This window comes from Sander lucioperca, chromosome 20 (genome assembly GCF_008315115.2).
Source record: "Sander lucioperca isolate FBNREF2018 chromosome 20, SLUC_FBN_1.2, whole genome shotgun sequence".
Taxonomy (NCBI): Eukaryota; Metazoa; Chordata; class Actinopteri; order Perciformes; family Percidae; genus Sander; species Sander lucioperca.
Window position 1 is genome coordinate 8,872,479 of NC_050192.1, and position 17,409 is coordinate 8,889,887.

The following is a 17,409-nucleotide window of genomic DNA, read 5'->3' on the forward strand; positions in this document are numbered from 1 at the left end:
AAGACATTCAAGAGAGCAGAACAAGACTTGAAACAGCTATGGAGGTCATTTAAGGAATCAGAGCTTACTGAGCTGTTTACTGACAAAGGGATCACCTGGAAGTATATTGCCGAGCGAGCTGCTTGGTGGGGCGGCTTCTGGGAAAGGCTTGTAAGATCTGTAAAAACATGTCTAAAGAGGGTCCTGGGGAGGGCTTCACTAAACTTTGAGGAACTGACAACCATGCTTGCAGAGGTGGAAGCTGTGCTGAACTCCAGGCCTCTCTCTTATGTGGACAGTGATGCATCAGAGCCCCAACCACTCACACCTTCTCATTTTCTGGTTGGGAAAAGACTGACTTCTTTACCACCAAAGACTATGCTTCCTCCATCTCAAGCAACCAATGTGAGTCGAGAGGACATGTGTAGAAGATGGAGATACCGACAGAGACTAATAACCAGCTTTTGGAACAGCTGGCGAAAGGACTACTTGCTGGACTTGAAATCAGCTCACAAGTGTGACATACCCACACCCACTGTGCTAAAAGTGGGAGATGTCATCTTGATCGGAGAGGATAACACTCCCCGGCAGACCTGGAAAATGGGCAGGATAACAGCTATTTCCAGGAAGAGATGGACTTGTTCGTTCCTGCACTGTTCGTACTTCTACAGGAAGTTTGTTAAAGAGACCTGTTCAGTTGATTTACCCATTGGAGATTAATTAAGTGATAGGCTGAATAGTGATGAACAACAGTTCATTGGGCGGGAGGATGTTGTGAAATGTTTGTTAAAGCACTTGAATAAGGAATTAATATTGTTTAGTGTAAAACAGTCTAAAGGAAATGGTAAATTGTAGTGGGATTAAAACTCACTATTTACATTATTTAACAGTAATTTAGTTTTACTTCAGACCGTCACAGAAAGTGCTTTTATTTTGAAGTGGCCTACACGGAAGTTGTCTGTTGTGTACTCTTGCTAGTTTTTTTTAGAGATGCACTTGAGATGTTAGATAAAAGGTGTGTCCGCCAGGCCTAAGTTGTTCTTTCTTGTTTGTAAAACTGCAGCATAGTGAACAATAAATGTTCACAGTAAACGACAAGCGTTTCCAGTCATTCGAAGCCATTCCACGACGTTTCACTAAAACCAAGTTTTGAGTAGAACTAAGTCGACGATTGTACTACTAATTTAAAAAAATAAATAAACAAAACACTTTATTCAGCAGATTTTTAATAGAATGCAAAGGTCCATTATGTGGAAATAAATTCAAACACCGTTTCTGCTGTGGCATACAGAGACAAAGAGAAGAGACTGCTCAGAACAGGATTATAACCATTATTAGTATGTAAACTTTACAGAAGGAAACAGAGAGATGATAAAATGCCACATGATGGCATCCATTTTTACTGGTCATAAAAGTGTGACATGGTTAATAAACGACAAAACACTCCCCACAAAAACATCCGCAAATGTCATCACACAGATATACATTAAAGACAAAAATAAACTCATCCTTTTTTGTCTGTGTGGCTCCACCTACAGTATTTCTCTAAAATAAATCAATTTACACTTTTCAACATATCCTCACATTTACATGAAATTCATTAGGGAAACATTTGTTTGCAAAAATCAAGCGTCTCCCCCGAACACCCAGTCACTTCCTGCACAGAGGAAAGCAGGAATTGGGCTAGAGCATCAGAGAGCTAAGAAAGGGATTGGCTGAAACACGTACGTAAGTATATATAATTATCATTCACACAGAAAGTCTGCTGAAAAGGTAACATGGCAAATAACACAGATTGGCAATAGTGCAGGCTGCTTGAGCTGGCAGTGGGCCATTTGGAAAATAAAGGATGAATAGAAAGTGATTCTTGCATGATTCATTTTTCTTTTAGCATTGCTAGCATGCTCTATTTGGAGCTACGGGGGCTAGCTGGAGAAAAAAATATATATATGTAAGCAGAAGAGAAGTCAGCACTGGAGGGATGAAATGTCAAATAAAAAAAGAAGATTGAGTCAATGCTTGTCGTTTAGTTTTTCGTCATCCGTCTTCTGTCCAATGTGTCACTTGCCGTCCATGGTGGTCTTTGGAATTGTGTTGATTGGATGGTGATTTTCTTTTTTCCCCATTTCCTTTTTTTTCTTTTTCTTTTTAACGTCTGTAACCAAACTCATCGGCATCGTCCGCACGGAAGTCTCCGTAGCGCCAAATGTTGAGCTAAAGGTAAGACAGAGACAGATTTTATTGACCATAATGAAACAAATAACCATAAAACGTGGTTATGTCCTCAATTGCTTTGAATGTCGCTCCAATAACCTCTCTTGCCCATTACATGTTAAATGGTCAGGAGAAAAAAGGAGGGCAAGACAAAAAGTCACAATACAATGTCAAAAGTAAGATCGCTGATTTCACAGCCACTCAGGGTTAGTTTAATCCAACTCTTTGTGCTTGCCCATCCAAGCTGGAGGCCTATAGTGCCTCAAATACCACCCAGTCTATTACTTCTCCTATTCCATTACATTCACATCGCCTCATAAACCAGCACATGCGTTTCCCAGCTAAATGTTGCCTTTACTACAATGCGATTGGCAAAGTGTGTATATGTGTGTAGTTTGGAGAAGCATCCAGTATGGTATTAGTTATTTAAATGTGATAGAAATTGTGCAGTCTGAGGAGTGCTGTGTGTGTATTCATTAGGGCTCTGTGTCTGTGTGGGATGTTTCTTTTTTGGCTCTCAGAAGCCTGCTCGCTCAGCTGTTAATGCTGTGATTCATAGCTAATTAGCAATTGTGCTAATTAGCACTAGTTATTAGGATGAATGAATGAATGAAGCCATTTGTACGTAGTGCCATTTCCCTGTCTCTCACTACACTACCCTTTTCCCCTCCTCCTCCCTGACACACTAAAAACATGGTAGACTAAAACTGAAATTGTGATTAGAGCCAATTCCACCTCTGACTGGCTCATTGTCCGAGCATGCTGCATAACGATGGGGTAACTAAAAGAGCACAGGAGGAACAGCTTTCTTGAGGATTTTGAGCCATCATGCTTGACATTTACATGAGTGAAAACCGAATTGGATCCAAGCGCTATCTATGCAAGCTCAAGGGGGTTCTTGTGAAAGCCACTTTGGATCTGGACAAACACTTTCCTGTCAAAGTCTAAATATAAAAACCAAAAGCGATCCGGCCTTTGCCAACAGGGCTCCGACACTTTGGACATACAATACCTGAGGAGCTCCTGCAATGAGACCTCTATTATTATTTCTTAAATAGGGTAATGTTGCTGGTATTCTGTTTTTGTTATTGTCAAATTATCCCATGAAACGACAAAACACATGAATACGTTAGTCCATGTTTCAATCATTTCTGACTTCCCCAGCCTATCTGTGGCGCTCAGCGGGACACTGTAGTTTATAGCAAATGTTATTTAAACAGGAGTAATTAGAGCATTTATTGGGGATTATCTACAGCGGCGGATTTGGCGTGATAGTGAGTATTTACGGCAGCAGGATGGTTATCAATACACTTAGTGACACGTTAATTTAACTTTATGAAGGAACATTTCACCCATGGCAAAGGTGTGGCTTGTTGATGTGTTTGTAACAGTGGAGCTACATTATATGAAACAAGAAGAGAAATACGCTTTATTAAGCTGACTGCACAGTTATTACTTGATAGTAAGATCAATTCACTGTTGGTTTAGTTTTTTTTTCATGGGAAAAAAATCGTTATGACTTCCATCATTAGATACTTTAATGTACTTTTAAATTCCTGATTTTACATTATCTTGCTGCCAGATTCACTTTGACTGGCCAGGCTCAAATAAAGGCATTTCTACTGGAAAGTGTTGTGTCAAAGCTCTGTGAAGTGACTCATTTTAACACTGAAGCCCTGTGTGTTATGTGCTGCCTTCTATACACTCCTTTTTTCCCTTCTTTCTTTCTACCCCAACTGCACACTTTTGCACACATCCCCCACCCCCATTTTCACAGTATGGACCCGCACAGACTGTGGGCAGCAATCCATGCGGGACAACGTTGACTGCCAAATGTAATGTGTCGCATCTTGAGTGAGAGAGAGAGAAAAGCAGCAAAGAGAAAAGAGACTTTCTCTCTGGTAGTTGGTGTAGAAAAGTGATTAGTGTTGCAATGTATTCTTGTTTTGGCAACATTAGATTTCTCACTAAGGCAGACATACCACAATTATTAGGAGGAGGAGGAGGAGGCGACAGGGAAGCTGATATGAAGACAGGGAAAGACAATGAGATGAGTGATGGGGTTCAGATGAAGTAACTTACCCTGGCACTCTTGGCAGATTCTTGACTGTTCAGGTACTCTGTCACCTAAGGCAGAAAGAGAAGAGTCATTAGCATAGCACATCACATCAAGGATTAAGGTGAATCCATGCATCCTTTCAACCCGTTCTGCCCCTGGAGACATCTTTTTGAGAAGGGCACTTGCTCATGCTCGCAGCAACACTGGATGTAAGGAACACAGTGTTGTCTCTGAAGATCAACAGGATCACGATAACACACAGACGCAGAGTGGTTATGCCACTGCAGCGGATGCGGAACGTACGAACGTGAAGGAAGCATACGGAGCGCCACATTACGGCTCACTGTTTGCGGTCATTACTTTATCCAGTGTGCAGGGCATCACTTTGCGCTTCATGCTACAACTCACACTAGCAAAGCCACTGGAGATGAGAGGCTCTCATACCCTCTTGTGCGTGCTAGCCTCAGGCCCAAACACTCCCCTGGTTTGTAGCAGAAATTTATAATCAAGTGCATTCACAGGACGCCTTAAGGGAGCTACTAGCTAAAAAGGGGGTGAGCCCCAAGTTCTACCTGTGTTTCATGTAGAAAAATCAGAGCTCTCTGTATGTATAGTAGTAAACAGGCATGTTAGACAGTTTGTCAAAGAGTTTTCCATAGAAAAGTAAAGTTATCATAGTATTTCTGATGTTTGCCAACAATACTATCCTGTATTTAAGTGAGACTGTAACTTTTGAAAGAACAAAATGACATACTCTTCCTCTTATAAATGAAAAGTTGATTTCACAAGCAATAAAACACTAGTCTGGCTATCACCAGACCAAGCTCAATCTTTTAAGATTGAACATTAGTCTGAGGAGTCTGCTCTGTATTTTCTACTGCACAAGAGGCTTGATCAACAGGCATAGTTCAAATGACTCTGTACGCAATTGGATAGTCCTTCAACCAATCAGACCAACGATCCGGGTGACGTAGCAGCGACAGCAGCATCAACGGGTTGCTGCGCTTCTGTGGCTGTCATCTTTGGTCGTTTCTCTATCGTCATCATGTTAAACCCGCCAATGACGCACCAGGTGGATAAGCCAGTTTGTGATTGGTCCCCGCAAATTTGTAACGGAAGCAGGATAGAAAGATGTACAGGTTTCCAGCCTGAGCTGCAGGGCGAAATCAAATCGCTGGCAGATCGGGCTGGGTTTACCCAGTCTAATAAAACACACCTTTGCTCAATACATTCTGCTGTTACAGTCTTGTATGGTATAGGGATGTAATTAATCTACAGATTGCTTTCTCGAAAAGAACACCTTCAAATAGCTTGTTCTTTCCCACTCACCCAAACACGATCAATCCACGGTTATATAAAAATAAGAAAAGCAGCAGGGGCGCCTGAATAGCTCACCTGGTAGAGCGTGCGCCCCATGTACAGAGGCTTCATCCTCGACGCAGCGGCCGCAGATTCGATTCCGTCCTGGGCCCTTTGCTGCATGTCTTTCCCCCTCTCTCTACCCTTTCATGTCAAAGCTGTTCTATCAAATAAAGGCCTAAATTGCCAAAAATAAAGCAGCAAATCACCACATTTGGGAAGCTAGTAGCAGAGCGTTTTTGCATTTGAATATTGAGTATGGATGAAGACGATTTGTGTTGTGTGACAGGTTAGGCTTTTTTTTTTTTTTTTACTCCTCATTATTACTTTACCAATCTGTAAGATTAAGCAGGAAGCTGGCCATTAACTAATAACAAGTTATTTTATTCCATAAAGCATTTCAGTCTAAACGTTCTCTTCATCAAGTTCCTTATAAAGAAATGTATAAAATAAACAGGGAATAAGTGCAGGCGTTTTTAATTCATATTCAAGCTGTGCAGCCCCCAGACACACCTGTCACATGTATATAAATGTGATACACACATCCAAGTTTTTATTTATAATCACCGGCAGCACTGTAGGAGCATAACATTATCTAATATTTGTTCAATATAAATGCATTTGCTTTGCTCGGCACAAAAGAACTGGAAGTATGTGATATGGACAAACAGAGAGGATACAAAAAAAATCGGGGGAAAAAAGAAGAGGAAACCAATGTGCAGTGTTGAGCATATTGAACGCTTCTGCTAGAACAGCCATTTAGCCTCATTGAATGAACCAGTGATGAGTCATAGGGCAGGGTGTGCGTGTGTGTGTGGGGTGGGAGTGGGGGCAGAGAGAGAGAAGGAGTGAAATAGGCAGTGTTAGTTAGGCAGTGTAAGTGGATGTGTGGAGCTCTGAAAGTTCAAGCTGTGGACCCTCTAAGTTGAGCTGTCCTCCACCATTACAATGTCAGAGTGGATACAGAGTGATAAAGTTCTACCCAAGGCCTACCGCAGTTTACCTCACCTCAACCATGTTTAATCCTGGCCACCCACACCATTTACAGTCTGTCTGTGAATGGTTAAAGTACAGTTCTGTAAGTAAGACTTGTGCAGCAAATACTTGTGAATTTGAAGTAGTTTGCGGTAAAATAGTTTGCTGCATTCTGATTACCGGGACAGAGGTTTAGGGAAATATTAACAAGAAAACAATTTAAAGAAATAAAACAAAAAAAAAAAGCAAAACTCACTTGAAAGAAGGGGACCGTAAAGATGAGTCAGTGTGTTCTTGTAATGGATTAAATTGTGCACCACGTTTTGTAGATTTATTATAGTAGCAGATGAGCCAGCTTTCACGCGCACACACACACACACACACACACACACACACACACACACACACACACACACACACACACACACACACACACACGAACAAGGATGCCAGATGTTAAAACTGTCAAGTGTGGATGGGGCTCTGGAGTTTAATCGCTTAGCTAGCTCATGCACATAGGTTGATTTGATAGCTACACTGCATATGGCACCGCCAAGATAACAGACCTGCCGCTGGATCGCAAAGCCAACGCTGTCTAAAGGAGTGCACGTATGAGTGTGTGGCTGGGGAAAGTGCAATGGCTGCACAAGTCATCCATCAAAGCCAACTAAAGGACAGATTTTTTGGAAGGCGTTGGGATATGGCATCTTGGTCCCATCAGGCAGATGTCACCATATGGAAGACCCAGCCGACGATATTTCACTGACACAAAAGGCCAGCGATGCCATTTGGGCTTTGGAGGGGAGCTATCAGTGCCTATAGCGGTTTTAGCCATCTTTCCTAGTGCTGCATTTGGAAAGCTAGGAATGATGTGGAAGAGTGTTTCAGATCTGCCAAAGTGGATCTAGCAATATTTGAACAGAAACGAGAAAAATGGCTATGAATATAAACCCCAGCTCAACTTTAAAAGGAAAGATATATATTCAACATTGAATTTTGCACAGCTGAGAATCAGCATCCAAAATATTCTGTGAAAGATGTTTAGTCAAGAGCACTACAGCACAATATGCACAAATGATATGCTGCCATATTGGCACTACCGCGGTGAGCCTCTTTGTACTCTGATCGGGAGGGTGCCTTTCCTGGCTCGCCCTCATCTTTCACTGTTATGCTCACTTCAGCTCACTGTAACACAACAGCCAATCAAGTTGCAGCTGAACACCGATGATGACTGCCTTCGGATTCTGAACAGGCCCAAGTATCCTGTCCCGGATCCTTCTTTCACAGCCTTTCTATTGGCTCCAGTAGGGAGGCATAATAGTTCATTAAGAAGCAACACTCATGGAGATGACTTAAAAAGGCAAAGGAAAGGAATGTTTCTCGTCATGTTAAACAAGTGTGACGTTAAACACGGGTAGGATGGAAAGGATTAATGATGCGGAAGATTGTCAGAAAAAAATTAAATTATGTTCCAGCAAAGCAAAGGTGAGAGGCAAACAAGGAAGAAGCTTAAAGCTGATTATGTGTTCCAGGTGATGAGGCGAATATGAAACAACGAAAAGAGGACAATAAATGGGGGGACAAGGAAAATAAAACGCGTTTGGAAAGGGTTTGGGTGGAAGAAGGCAGCGGGTGACAGCGTGCTTGTCTGGATGACCCTACAGAGCTCCCCTATGCCAGACAGATGCCATGTTTGGTGAGCAGTGGCCATCGACACTGGCAGTAGCAGAGAATATGCTGTTCAGCTACGGAGGATGCTGCGTGTGTGGGAGCGTCCTTGAATGTGTGTGATTCAAAATGCACCAAAACAACTTTCAGAAAGTTTAGCTGATTACAGAAGTCAATTTATTATAATTTCACGCCAACAGTTCACGTTTGAGTGAATTTATCACAGCCTTCTGAGACAAGAAAACTATCTGATACTCCACGCACATTTGGGAAAAACTGCTGTCTGAGTCAATGCATGCAGGTAACTTTCTAGTTGCCGACTTGGTCAGAGACTTTGCGTAAGTGTGATGCTTTTCATAAGACGAATGACAGGTGGTGTGGGTCTGGTGTTCTGGCACTTGTCAGTGTGTCTGCATGACTGTGAATCAGTCTGCCTGAGAGTGAAAGCGAGACAGTGTTTTTCCCGGCGATGGCCGGCATGCCATGCCCACGTGGTGTTCTGGTAAGCATTGTATGAAAGTCATAGTTCTGAGCGCACGCTAACATGGCAGCTTTCTGACAGGTTGGGTGCGTCTGGTGCGTAGGTGAGCTGCCTCTTTTTTTGGAGGGATTTCATAGCACATTGAAATGCTAAGTGAAACCAGACTTAAATGGAGTACATATGAAAAGCAAGTGACTAATCAAAGTTGCAGCAACGGGTGTGCTCTCTTGGTCCTTGCTGCTGAGATGGGATGTCAGGCGATGTAAAAGCCACCTGAGTGGAAAGGGAACAATGAGGCTTGTCCTCCACGCATGTTGAGCTTTTCTCATTAACAGCAATGACGGCCAGACACAATGCCTTCCAGATATGAGCAGTCAAACTCCAACCACAAAAAAAACTGCCACTCACTCCCTTTTGTCATTGTTTCTTTGTTGCTGCACTGCTCTTGTTTCTTTCACCTGCTCTCTCAATCATCATTACATCTCATTTCATTCTCCCCAAGTCTGCCATCTCCCTTTGACTCCACTGAAAGCAGAAAACTCTGCACAAGACAGGTCGTCGTCAGCGCGTTTGCTGGAACATAACAGCTTTTATGTCTTTGCACTATAACTTGCACTTGTTTCAAGTTGAGTGTACTTGGCTGGGCTGTGGATTGTAGTCCTAAGAGATGTCTCTCATTCAACCTGACAGTGCATGAATACTGCATGGCAAGCAGAGAGTAGGCCAGGGTTTTTGGAAAGTCTCTTCAGACTTTATATTGTACAAGTGGTTTGATAGCGAAAGGCTTGTCACATAACCACCATAGTTAACCAGGGAGATAATCCTTGTGTGTGTGTGTGTGTGTGTGTGTGTGTGAGAGACAGACAAGGGAAGGTCAGTGTGTTTGAGTAAATGTAGGATAAACAGATTACCATTGACTCTGCTTAATTTAACAGTTTTATGTTACAATATATATATACATTTTTTTTATTACTTGTATAATCATCTTTCCATTTTCTATTGCTTGAGAAAATGTCTGAGCTGTCAATGATGCAAGAGAACCTTGTTTACAGTAAACTGCAGCAATCGCTGTCTTCTTTTTGCAGAAAATAACTTGGATGCAGGTGGACATAAATCTGAGTTAAAATCAGTTTACATTAGTCTGCTTTACTTCATAAGAATCTGGGTATTTTTGTGAAAATGTATTTAAAAAATCTCTCTCTCTCTCTCTCTGTCATCATGTCTGTGACACTCATAGACATGATGTATATTAAAGGCTCATCTTTTTCATATATACAGTATAGATGAGCCTTTAATGTACATCATGTCTATGAGTGTAATTGTCCCTAAAACTGGGAATATGCCATGTTGCATGCTGGTCCTCCCTAGCATGGCTGTCGGAGAAGATCGGGCGCTTTGGCGGGAACGTAGCATGACAAGCCCACCAGCATGGGTTCATAGAGATAAGGAAAACACACAAATGTAACACACGCGCACACAACAAATGCAAGGACTAACAACATATATCACAAAGAACATTCTCCAATGCTCTTCCAGGGACAATGGGAAGCAAACAAGTCTTGCTTATAATTAACCGCTTAACAGTTAACCGACAATAAGAATTTTGACCTATAAATTAGGGCTGGGCAATATATCAATATTATATCGATATCGAGATATGAGACTAGATATCGTCTTAGATTTTGAAAATCATAATATCGGGATATGGCATAAGGGTTGTCTTTCTGGTTTTAAAGGCTGCATTACAGTAAATTAATGTAATTTTCTTCACTTAACAGACTGTTCTAGCTGTTTTATTATTTGCCTTTACCCACTTAGTCATTATATCCACATTATTGATGATTATTTATCTAAAATCTAATTGTGAAAACATTTTGTTAAAGCAACAATATTGGCAAGCCTACAATATCGCCGCAATATCGACATTGAGGTATTTGGTCAGGAATATCGTGATATCTGATTTTCTCCATATCGTCCAGCTCTACTATAAATAAAGAATACTGATTCATAATCACTTAAACAGTTAAAAACAATGTTACAAAACAAAAAAGTAAAAAAAAGATTCTAAATTTGAACAACGTTGTGCCTCCACTCCCTTCTTGGCAATCCTGCACCCACCCTGAGGGTGTGTGGGAGGGAGGATATAGTGTGTGTGTGTGTGTGTGTGTGTGTGTGTGTGTGTGTGTGTGTGTGTGTGTGTGTGTGTGTGTGTGTGTGTGTGTACATCTGCAGAAGATGTAATGGCATTTGGGAAGTGGCGCGTGTCAGCTAAGACATGTCAAAAGGGCCCTCAGAGCAGTGGCATCAGGGGAAGCAACTGCCTGTGCAAGTGAGTGTGTATGTGAATGTGTGTGTGCAGTCAATAACAGCGGAGCAGAAAATGTCCATTAAAAGGCCTCTTCTCTAACTCTACTTGTAAATTAGGTATTGAGCCGTTGGTGGGGAGCGGTCATGCTGTCACACACCCATGAAGCTCTGTATATATGTGTGTGTGCGTGCGTGTGTGTGTGTGTGTGTGTGTGTGTGTGTGTGTGTGTGTGTGTGTGTGTGTGTGTGTGTGTGTGTGTGTGTGTGTGTGTGTGCGCGTGCGTGTGCGTGTGTGTGCCCTGCTGTGCTTCTTTGGGATGAGGTGGGGGGGTTATTGATGGGGTGTGACAGGCATTGGGGTTGAACAGGGAGGGCAGCGGCCTGAAAGTTAGTCAATTGGTGGTCCGGATACGGCTAAAAGCCATTTATAGATGACACAGTGAAGAATTTGGGGTGGAGGCAAAGGGGACCTGATCCACCGTGGCAGGATCCATGGGGGTGCCTACTGGCTTACTCAGAAACATAATTTCCCCCCATCTCTACATTTCAAATAAATAGTTAAAAGTGAGTGTATGTTGGAACTCAAGAGGGACCCCCACACATGTACTATGTCCGTCCTCCCTGTTTGGGGACAGCTCAACAGCAGCTCTACTACATGAACCCTTGTTTGCCCATGAGGCCTTAACTGTATAGAAACACCAATAGTCCCATGATGCTTATCATCAGTGTCCAAACCAGTGCCTAAACAGCACGGCAGCGACAGACTGCATCACATGAGCCACCTTACTGTAGGGTATGTGGACCAAACAGCACGATTGCTCTTTGATAAATGGAAGAGCCCATCCCTGGAGGCATCTTGTGTATGTGTGAGCCTCCGTCCTGATTTCCTGTATGGATTTCCCACATGCAGCTGTAGGTGTGACTACACTTCTAAGCACACCATTTCATCTTCATCAGTTTCAACCCCTATTAACACAATTACTGTGCAATGCAACCGCTGCATTATTATCTACACTTGGGACTCTAACTGCAATCTGTAAGAAAACTACACTACCCGTGAGGCAGTTTATGTAAAAGCTAGATAAATAAATAAAATAGCTGCATCTTATGTGAGCTTCAAGGCTGCCCTTCCTGCCACTCAAAGGTACTTAAAAGTCCTCTGCTCAAACATTCATAAATGAAAAGCGAGGCCTGAGTGTGAATACAGCTACAATACAGAGAAAGAAGATACAAGGAAAAAATAAAACTACATTTCCCAAGGGGCTGCTGGGTAATTAAAGATTCCAGGACTCTAATCTGCAGCTTTCACTCTTAGGGAGTCACCTCACAGCTGTTTTCCCCATAGTATGCCTTCTGCTGACACACACAACTCTTAACATTTTAATAAAGATCTTGAGCATGTCTTTGCAAACATTTGTCTAAGGTGTGTGAATGCTACTTCTATATCTTTAATTCTTGAGTAGGGAAGATAATGGAACAAGGCCTAGGTCGATACAGCAGGCCTCGCCGCTGAGGGTGATTGATAATAATTGCGATGGCGAGGGAGTGACAGACACTTCCGTGTTTGTAATTGACTTGTAATTAGGAAACAGGAGATTATTAGCTCGTAACGCTAATGAACTATGGGGGCTAGCACTGGTGTCAGTTAGCTAAGGTGACTGGGTGAGACGCATATCACCCAGTGGCCTGCCAGAGTTTGAATCAGTCATGTTGTTGGCTGCAGCTGACAGAAAACACTGGTGAAAAGCAGCTCAGCACAAAAGACAGTGCTTCTAACCACACAGCCATCGTCCAATTAAGCTGTCATGACAGTCTCATTTCAGCTACATCTGCGACCAAAAAATATCAGGTCTGAATTTGAGTCAAAGATAGCTGCTGCAGGCACTTATTACTATTGTACACAATAAGAAAAAATGTATAGTGTATCTAGGTATCACACACACACACACACACACACACACTTCGGTCTCCCTAATGTATGCCTTCGCTTAAAATCATAAAAGAAAGGCTTTACTGTCAACTCAGTGTGGGTTCACAGGGCAGAATCGGCTGATGCAAGTTGCAAATAATTGCAGATAACAGAATTTTAAATCACAGCTCATTATGAGTGCCTCTCCACTTTTATTCCTGGGGATTATTGTTCATCATGACATAGTACGGAAAGATAAAATGCAAATTAGCACATGCCGTCTAAATGAAGTCCTCAAGCTAAGTTTGGACGGCATTAACAGCAAAGGTTAAAAAGAAAACAGGGAGAGGAGGAAGGGTGAATGAGTGAGTGAATCTGTAGAAAAAACTGCAAGGGACGGAGTGATGTGCAGAAGGTGGAGAAACCGAGATGTTAAGAGGAATGGAGAGTATAGTGGCGAGTAAACAAGAAAGAAGTGATGAAGAGGAGAGCACCGGGAAGATAAGAGGCGATGGGAAGGAGAAGAGGAAAAATTGATGTTGTGGAACTGGGAAAGAGGGGGAGAAAAAATTGGAGGAACCAGACTCTGAACAATGAGTGGAGAGAGATAGTAAGAAGGATGAAGGAAGAGAAAGAAATGTTTTAGTGAGTGAGTGTGTGCCAGTGTGGCAACTTGCCATTCTAGCAGTGGTTAGTTGATGGTGCCAGGACAATTTAAGGACGGCTTAGTATATCTACTGTGCCTGAGGTGGAGAAGACATGAAGTCAGTGTGTAAGTCTGAGGTCAGAGCAAGAGAGAACAACTCTAAATGCTGTGTAAAAAAAAGACAGCTTGTTTGTACACACACAAGCACACAAAAGTAAGCTTGTAATTCCAAGTTTGGCAGAGATCCATCACCTTTTGGTTGCCAACGTTGTCATATTTTAACTTAACTGGAGTGATAATACAATATAATATAGTTAAATTATTATAAGTTATACTTAAAGTTTTGTTAAAGTTTTTGCTTATTTGTCTTTAGTACTTTCTTGTGTGTGCTGATGCCCTGTTGATAGTTGATTAATCACTGGACACTCTTATTCACACATTTGCTAGATTTTATACTGAAAGGAAGAATTACAGATTGCCGTTCACAACTCAAGAATAGCATTTGCCAACAGGAGCAATCAGACCAAATGACATGGTTGACACTGCTATTACTGCCACGATGGCTGCCAAGAGCAACCATTAATGTTAAGCTTTGCTCATAGGTCATTTATAAGAACATGAAGATAGCATATACAATTGGCCGCCACTTTGCATTGCAGCCAATTGTACCTGACAATCTACAGCAGTACTGTGCTTTAGGCAACAATAAAAACTGATTTCTACAGAAGCTCTATATCTGAATTTAAAATGTCTGAGTGGTGAGAAAGAGGAAGAACAGACAGAGATGCAAAGAGATGGGTACTGTGATGTAGTAAGACAACAGAGATGTATAATTCTTTGATAGAAAATATGGCCGAGAGCGAGAGAAGAAAACGCAGGATTTAAAACCAGTATGACATAGTTGCTGGCTCCTGTAATACTGTATCTACTGTATATAACAAAGTACATTAATGTCCCTTCTGCTTCTAATGCTGTGCTGGTGATAAAGCAATGATATGTCAATCACTGACTATAATCTAAATATCAAAGCCTCATAAATAACTAGGGCTACACATGGAATGCCAGATGTATGACAGATTAAAATGTATACTATGACGTTAAATCTGCTTGATTGTCAGTGCAGATACAGTATGTGTGCACACATACTAAATGTGTGTTATAGATATAAACAGTATGGAATATATGCGTCGTGCTCAGATTCGGGCTCTGATGTTAAGTCTGTATTTTTGGGTCAGTCCACTCTGTAGGACAAAATGCCAGTTTCACTTTAATCCCTTGCTTTATCTTCCATTTACACCTCTGGGTCACTCTGTTTGTTTCCCTTCACTAAATACAGATTATCAATCACAATTTGGCTTACTGATGTTCCACCCACCTCCTACTTCCTGTGTTCCTGCCTTCCTTTTAATAGCCCACTTCCCTCCAATCAGATACCAGCAGCTGGCATGCATATGATCTTTTTGCCTACACTTTTTCAATGACTGTTTATCCTTTGCCATGATAGTATTGTATATCTGCAACAGTAGCCATCCATATGGCGTGCATAGTGGGCATAAGTGAATATAGGGCTTAAGGCAGGAATGCGCTAAAAAGAAAGCCATAAAACCCCAAATGGATGAATATCCCACTCTGCTCTCCCTCTCTTGGGACAATGCCATCCTCAAAGACTGGTGTTAACCTTCAGTGCACTTATGACTGACTATTGATAGTCTCTGAAGTGCCAGTGAACATTACAGCCCATCTGTTACGCAATGCTTAGCGCTAGAGTACAGATTACAATGACCATGTTCCAATCCCCTGGAATGGATAATGAATAAAGAATGGAGCCAAAATGGAACAGATAGGAAGGACAGAAGTCACTTTTACAAGGAGGCTGATAGTCTGGATGAGTGAGAAGAGAGAAAGGAGCAGAGAAAGAGCTCAGGGTGAGCCGGCTTGGATACAACACTATCAAAAGCTCGAGGGGAACTTTCTATAAAAGAGGGAAAGAAAGGGGGCACGGATCCAGAGGTCGACAAAAGGTTGCATCTTGAAACATTTTTTGGCTCAGCTTCCCCTGCAAGATAACGCTTTCAGTTGTCGCACCAGCAGCAGCTGCAGTGCTGCTCGTGAATCTTTGAGCCAAAAATGCACCTTGCAAACAAATGACTCTAGCTCAACTCTGGTACATTACAAAAAATAAATAGTATACAGCAAATTTACAGATTAAATTGTCCTTCATCCAAAGCCGCATACAAGTCCAAACATGCATTTAAAGTAGGGATGGGTGAAACTGAAAGGAAGAAATAATCACAATAGTTTTAATTTGTAAGATAAAAACTTTTACTGTCCATTTTAGGGCTGCAATTTGATTCAATTAATGTCCCCATTATTTTCTCAATTTACTGATGTTGTGTCTATTAAATGTCAAAATAGATAACATGCCCATTATAATTTCCCAAAGTCCAAGGTGACATCTTTAAATGTCTTGTTTTGTCTGACTAACAGTCCAAAACCCAAAAATATTGAATGGCGAGACAAAGAATAACATTTGAACATTTGAAAAGCTGTAATGAGATATTTTAGCTAGAGAAACACAAAACACAATGAATTTATTGCAAAATAGTGGCAGATCAATTTTAGTCATTCAACTAATTCATATCGAGTCATTAATCGATAAATCGTTTCAGCCCTAGTAGATCAAGTTCAAAAAGGTTTATCATCTCTAATAAAGCCTTTAAAGACCAGAAAAGGATCAATTCAAACAATCACTGGCCATCACAAGATATTGAGTCTAATATGAACAGTTAATTCCTCAGCTTTGATTAAGAACTACTGGCTGGGAAATGCAGCTACTGTATACAGCAGAACTACAGTATATCAAATAAACCCACACATTCTTTGAATCAGAAGCACATTTACTCTTTTTTGGAAGTTTAAAAAGTGGCCAATCACACTCCGGCTTGTTCTTCTTTGAGTTTGGAAGCAGACTTGATGGGTGGAATTATCAATGAGAAATGTTGTAGAGCTTACTTTAACACTCACTTACTTTGTAAGCACATTGGCAACACTAGTGCTTGTTAAGCTTTCTTCAGATCAAAATATTCATCTGTAGCCAGCAAGGAAGAGGCAAACGCTGGAGATGCAGCTGTTGAATGCTAAAGAGAAACCATTTTATCCAACAAAACCTTAATCTATGCAGTCTATAAGCCTATTAGTTGTATGGCTGAAAGGTTTTAATCACTGTCCTTTGTCTATAGGGTCCATTACCCAGACACTGCATAAATGGTTCCTGGCTACTCTTTGGAGGTCAGAGGTCAAAACACTGCACAGTGTTTTATTTACTGACTAAGAGGCAGAAGGTGCTTTTATCTGTGCTGTTTAGTGTGTACAAGAAGGAGTTACTAACAAACTATGTCTCTATGTGTGAGTGAAATAGTCTTTACAAATGTATTCTTCCCGCCAGCCTCTAATTTATATGAATATACATTTTTATTATGTGTATGAACAATTACACTCATGTGGACATATTTCTCCATTCTGTTGTGCATTACAATTTTTGAATAAATAGCAGACTGACCAATATTGGGGTTGTGCTGAAGCAGTAATTGCAGCAGGAATAAATATCCTCCATTTTTCTTTATCTTTCATGTACAGAGTGACTTTGAGTCTGCTGGGCAAATTAGCATAATGAAAGGGAAAGTAAATGAGCGACGCTTCATGGTTTGACAAAATGGCTGCCATCTGAGACAAATTGTAGAGGTGTGTAAGTGTATATTGTGTGGCTGCGGATTGACAAGTGAGGAGAGGTATTATGGGTCTTGTACCCCAAT

At 41.4% G+C, this 17,409-nt stretch overlaps 1 protein-coding gene across 2 annotated transcripts in view; it reads right to left on the bottom strand.

Annotated features, from left to right (window-relative positions):
• Positions 1-1,188: 1,188 nt before the first annotated feature.
• snd1 (staphylococcal nuclease and tudor domain containing 1) overlaps positions 1,189-17,409 on the bottom strand; it is a 182,428-nt gene continuing 166,207 nt past the window's right edge. The window contains exons 23-25 of one of the 2 annotated variants that reach the window (XM_031313715.2): positions 4,276-4,320; positions 2,126-2,193; positions 1,189-2,092 (exon numbers count right to left, since the gene is read on the bottom strand). In XM_031313715.2, the coding sequence (XP_031169575.1) occupies positions 2,128-2,193; positions 4,276-4,320 (111 nt within the window). In that variant the 3' untranslated portion in view covers positions 1,189-2,092; positions 2,126-2,127. Of the gene's footprint in view, positions 2,194-4,275; positions 4,321-17,409 lie in introns of both variants that reach the window. The other variant, XM_031313714.2, reaches the window with a different exon arrangement.